This window comes from Panthera uncia, assembly GCF_023721935.1.
Source record: "Panthera uncia isolate 11264 chromosome B3 unlocalized genomic scaffold, Puncia_PCG_1.0 HiC_scaffold_1, whole genome shotgun sequence".
Classification (NCBI taxonomy): Eukaryota; Metazoa; Chordata; class Mammalia; order Carnivora; family Felidae; genus Panthera; species Panthera uncia.
The window spans coordinates 75,723,132-75,729,326 of NW_026057582.1; the positions used below are offsets into that span (position 1 = coordinate 75,723,132).

At 37.5% G+C, this 6,195-nt stretch overlaps 1 protein-coding gene across 1 annotated transcript; it reads right to left on the bottom strand.

The window, feature by feature from the left end:
- Positions 1 to 271: 271 nt before the first annotated feature.
- LOC125909017 (olfactory receptor 4F15-like) lies at positions 272 to 1,823 on the bottom strand. Its single transcript, XM_049611956.1, has one exon. The coding sequence runs from the start codon at positions 1,538 to 1,540 to the stop codon at positions 602 to 604; it is 939 nt and encodes a 312-aa protein (XP_049467913.1). The 5' UTR covers positions 1,541 to 1,823; the 3' UTR covers positions 272 to 601.
- Between the last annotated feature and the right edge of the window lie 4,372 nt (positions 1,824 to 6,195).

The window sequence follows — 6,195 nt, forward strand, 5'->3', positions numbered from 1 at the left end:
TAAGGAAACATTTTTAAAAACTGAAATGGTCTTCTTTCTCTGAAAAAGGAGGTATTTTAAAAAGTAAAAAAAATTAAATTAAAAAAAGGTAAGAGATAGACAACAGTATCTCTTTAAAATCCTCTTTTTATCTTTTATCTATTTGTTTCACACACTACAGCTACTCCCACACATCTCACTATAGGACCTCAAAAGAAAAAAAAGAAAAACGCTATCCCTAATAATTTCAATTTTGTCAAATTTCCAAAGCACTTTTCTTCAGATTCTGCATTACAAACCCCAAAACTCAATATGATAAGGGAAGATTCTGCTTAGCACACAAAGCTGGAAAAGAGATATAAGAGGCCAGTACAGAATCTCTTTTATAAAGGAGGGACAAGAAAATGTGGAAATAGTCATATATTAATACTTTTATTCCATCACATTGCATAAGAAAGCACATCATATCCTCCTTGGTTGTGAGCAGAAAATACATTAAGGAATTCTGGAGTTAATTAAACTAGTAAGTAGAATATCCATGGTGCTGTGTTTCATCAGATTCATGTCTGTAGTACAGTCAGGGAATGTTAGAGATGCTTGTCTTTCTTGATATCAAAATTACTTAAAACATCTTCCTGAAACTCGACACCTGACTGAATATTCTCCTCATTGCCACTTTCACCTCTTTATTCCTAAAAGTATAGATGGCAGGGTTCAGAAATGGGGTAATAATTACATCAAAAATGGCAAGGAACTTATCCACTGGCACTGTGGGAAATGGCCATGAGTACACAAAAATACATGGACCAAAAAACAAGACTACCACTGTGATGTGAGCTGACAGAGTAGAGAGGGCCTTGGACAAGCCACCTGAAGAACGTTGCCAAACAATGACCAAGGTGAAGATATAGGAAATAACCAAAAGGAAAAAAGTCCCCAGAGAGATGAAACCACTATTGGCAGTGACCATGAGCTCCAATCTGTAAGTGTCTGTGCAGGCAAGCCTAATAAATCGAGGAAGATCACAGTAAAAGCTGTCCAGTTCGTTGGGGCCACAGAGTGGCAGGTTTACAACAAACACAAGTTGGATCAGTGAGTGGATGATCCCAATGGTCCAGGCCACCACCAAGAGTAAAATACAAGTTCTGAAGTTCATGATGGTCAGGTAGTGAAGAGGCCTGCATATAGCAACATAACGGTCAAGGGCCATGGCAATGAGCAAAACCATCTCAGTTCCTCCAATAACATGAATGAAGAACATCTGAGCAATGCAGCCTTGGAAAGAGATTACTTTTCTCTCCTTGAAAAGATCAGAAATCATCTTGGGAGCTGCAATGGAGGAAACCCACATGTCAATAAAAGAGAGGTTGGCCAGCAGGAAGTACATAGGGGAGTGTAAATGGGAGTCAGAAATCACTGTGAGCACAATGAGGAGGTTTCCTAAAATACCTGTGACATAGAACACAGAGAAAACTAGAAATAAGACAAGCTGCATCTTCAAAGAATTGGTGAGTCCCACCAACACAATCTCAGACACCACCGAATTATTTCCTCCCCCCATGGTTTCAGTCACTTTGGGCTCCAAATTTGCCTGAAAGAACAGGAAAAAATAAGAAATTGGGATTATTGGCCATATCAGTCAAGGTTCCATTAGAGAAGCAGAACCACTAGGAAATAAAATACTAAGGGATTTGTTAGTGATTTGACCTTACATAATCATGAAAGGTGAATCGGCAATCTCTGGAAGTCTGTTGTCTTTCCATCTGCTGCTGTAGCTTGAAGTCCATGGGACACGCAGCCAAGAAGAAAAGATGGGTGTAAAATGGAGTAAAACAAAAATAAACTGGAACCCACAAGCAAGAGCTAAAGTTCCCAAGGTCAGACGAAAATGAGTGTCATTGTTCTTTGCCGCTAACCTCAATGGTGTGGATGTACTGAGAAACCAAGGCCTTCACCACAGAGCTGAACACACAGCTGGCCCACAAGTCAGAGAAGCCCAAGAAGGATCCCAAGTGGCAGTTGCAGTCTGGCCCCTGCCTCATACCAATGAGATAAGCCAGCAAAGAAATGACAATGTGTGCGAGTGGCAAATATGGCTGCTGTTTCACTTTGACCTCAAAATATTGCAAAAGAATTTCTCTTATAACCTATTGTAGTTGCAAACATACAGAAAAAGGAATTCTAGAGGACGTAGCTCAATCTAGCCAAGCTGACACAATACAAAGCCACCACGTTGCCTACTTAAAAGAATGTACAAATTTTGAAAATTATCTGTCACCTCTAATCATTTGGTCAAATCATGATCACAGTGGCACCTAAGCAGATATGAAAAAGGCTCTAAATCCATTGGTCCTAATCTCACTCCATCTCCCACCAATTTTCCTTATTATTACTGACTCCATTTAAAATTTCACCATGGGCTCTCTTCTGATGTCAGTAAGCCACTTCAAGAGAGAACTGTAAAAGACTTTAAATAGAGTTTTGGTGAAAGGAAAACGAAGGTGCTAAGTATTATATGCCAATAAACTGTTGCTTCTTCTAGCCCATAGGACTTTCAAAATGCCCAAAAACATATGAAGAAAAACAAAACTTGCAGAACTACAGAAGGAAATAGAGAAATTCTGTTCCAATTTTAGTATATGTGCTGCCGAAGCGAGCACGAAAATAGAGAAATTCTGTATATTTGTGGCAATAGTGGGAGAATGAAATACACTTCTTTCAGTGAATAATAGGGCAAACTGACAAAATGTTGGACAGCATATGAAGGTTTAAAAACATGATTAATCTAATTGAATTATATAGATCCCTGTCCCTGATATATGCAGAATACTCAAGCATTTATAGAATATTACAAAATTTTACCAAATGCTATATTATAAAGCAAATCTTAACAAATGCAAGATTGCTACCATGAAAATAATATTCTAGCCCAAAGCAATGAAGGTGGAACCACTAACCAAAATACAGCTAGAAAATCTTCATATGTTTGGAAATTAGGTAATGCATTTTTAAATAACTCTTGGGTCAAAGATGAAATCACAATGGAAATTAGAAAATGTTTTAAACTGAGTTATAAAATATTTTATACCAAATCCTGTAAGATACAGCTAAAGCAGTATTTAGAGGGAAATACATAGTCTAACTGCTAATGTTAGATAAAGAAAAAAGGTTTGAAATTAATTTAAAATTTAATGAGCTAAGTATCCATCTTTAAAAACTAGATAATACAACCACCATAAAAAAAAGAATAAGAAAGGAAATCATATAGTATAAATTAATGAAATAGAAAACAAAAAATCTACAAAATCTACAAAAAAAAGGCTATTCTTTAATAAGACAAGTAAAATTGATAAGCCTCTGCTGAAAGTAATCAAGGAAAAAAGAGAGATGGCACATAGGACTAATATCAAGAACAAAAGAGGACTATAAGTAGAGATGTTACAGACGTTAAAAGCCCAATAAGAGCCTATAATAAACAACTTTAGGCCAACATATTCCAAAATTTTAATCGTATCAGCAAATATCTAGTAAAACATAACTTACCAAAATTCACTATGCTGGACATTCTAGATTCATTGTCCCTCTTCTCCATCCACCCTGCTCTGTACCTCTGGGAAGGATCTTTAAGGACTGCATAAACTGGGCTCCCTTGCTCTCACTGATGGCTAGTTTTGGTCAATTAGAGGCACTAACAAGAAACAAGAGGCCAGGAAGAGTGAGTGAAAGATAAGGATATCAATCTCCTGACCATCCCCTCCAAACCTTGTGCTTGCAATGTCTGCCTTTCTTTTTAATGGGGCCAGCTCTCTCCCACAAGCATAATTTCCTTTACAGATCCCAGCAACTGGGATGCTTCACCAGCTCCTTACTGGTCTCCTTTAATCCTATCCTCATCTTTCTTTTTTTTTTTTCTTTAATAGGATTTTTTTAAATTTTTTTAATATGAAATTTATTGTCAAATTGGTTTCCATACAACACCCAGTGCTCATCCCAACAGGTGCCCTTAATACCCCTCACCCATCCTCCCCTCCCTCCCACCCCCCATCAACCCTCAGTTTGTTCTCAGTGTTTAAGAGTCTCTTATCCTCACCTTTCTAAATAGTCTGTTCATTATTCATCTTCCCTCTATTATTCTACTTGAGTGTGCTGTTTTCTGTGGGAACAAGTGATAAAATCGGAAACATAAATAATCCTACAACTGCATTAAAGAGATTAAGGAATTTAAATCCAATTTTAAAAATCTTCCCAGAAATATAACACTGGTTTTAATGGCAAAATCTACCAAAACTTCAAGGAACCAATAATTGTAATTCTACTGACATTGCATAGAAAGTGAGAAAACTTTCTTCCCTACCTTATTTTATGACACTAATATAATGTCGATACTAAAATTTGACCAGGGCAGTATGAGAAAAAAAATTCTTTAGGACAATGTCACCCATGGATTTAGATACAAAATAGATAAAAATAGTTTGCTATAAAGAGGAAAAGGGGGAGGAGGGCAGTAAAGCAGTCTGGGTTCCCAAAAGCAAGCGCTGAGGTGGAGTTTAGGGTACAAGTTGCTCATGGGTGGTTAACACCTTTAAAGGGAAGTCAGAGAAGGCAGGATTGGGCAAAGAATGAAATCTAACTATGATGCAGACCCAACAAATCCCCACCACAGAGAGCTCTGGAGTGAGCTCAGATTGCCCCATGTGGGGTGAAAATAGCTGAGCACTTGTACCTCCCTTCACTCAGTCATCCACCACATGTGGGCTGCTCTGGTGCGACCTCAGGGCCGCCTGCTGATGGCACTCCCCACAGCTGGGCAGCAAGTCCCTCCCTAAAGGGAAACCCAGGTGGCAGGGAGGGCAGGAGATGATGGATTCTAGTCTAGACATGCCAAGTGTGAAGTGAAAGGTGGACATCCAGGTTTAAGTATCCAGTAGTATTCATTTTTAAACAATGTGGATCTTTTTTTGCTTTTGCCTAATTTGCATACATAAATGGTAAAAAAAAAAAAAGAGAGAGAAGAAAAAGCAAGGGATTCTTAACACAAAAATCAGCTGGAGGTTAACTGTAGGGGAACAAAAATAGAGAAACACAGGAGCTTTATAAGGTACTGAAAAAACTATCTTTTAACCTGAGTGATAAGTACACGGGAGTTCACCTTATTATTTTTAGTATACATATGTTTATATACTCTTTTGTATGCAGAATATTTCACACTTTTTAAAAAATAACCAAAAGAGATGGGTAGGGATATTCCAGAGAGGAAACAGCATATGGAAAGGTACAGAAGTGAGAGTAAGCAAGCAGTTTTGGGGGGAAAGCAATGACTTTTTTGGCTTCAATGCAAGCTGTGTAGGAGAAACATAAGAGATAAAAGGTAAAGATACATGGGAAACAGATTGCAGAGGTCCTGGAAAGCCAGGCTATGGAGGATGAAATACTCCATGATGGAGAAGGAACCATTTGGGGGATTTAAGTTGAGAAATGTTATATATGTAAAGTAGTGTTTTTTTAAAGAAGCCAAGGCTAGGGAGGTGACTTAGAAATCATCTGCATGAATACGATCATTGAAGCCACAAGATATATATGTATCTAGAGGAAGGGTCAAATACGATATGAGAAAAGCCCAAGATTTAAAGTCTGGAAAAAAGAACCAAAAACAGAGAAAGAAAATTTCTAGAAAACCAGAGGGCTCAAGGCTCTAGAAGTCAAGAAATGAGATTATTCCAGAAGGTGAATAGTGTTGCAGTGGAATCAAGAAGAATAGGAATTAATTCAGTGTTTCTGGGATCAAAAATAATAAAATTGGTATTTGAGGCAAGACCCTTCTAGGAATTCTTCACTAATGTATTTCCAGTGCCTAGAATGTAACACATCAGTTATGCTCAATAAATAATTATGGAATGAATGAATATTAGAAGGAGGAACTCAGATTGCCTAGGATTAAGGTAAAATCAGGTTGTTAATAAAGTTAGTCTATTGAGAGTATACAATTTAAAAATTAACAAAGGAGAAGGATACATGGAGAGAGCCCAAAATAAAAGGACTTTTTAATGATTAAATAAACAGCAGAAATGAGAGTTTCATAGGAACAAATGGGGAAGAATATCAAAGTGCCTAACCACCAGAGGTAATTGGCCATAGGCTCTGGAGTAGCAGAAATGGATGAAATAAAAAATAAAAATAAGGAGGCTTAGCCTTGCAAAATAAAAGGGCCATGTATCG

Excerpts from the sequence above, each read along its gene's own strand:
- LOC125909017 (XM_049611956.1), bottom strand. The coding sequence starts at position 1,540 with ATGGGGGGAGGAAATAATTCGGTGGTGTCTGAGATTGTGTTGGTGGGA.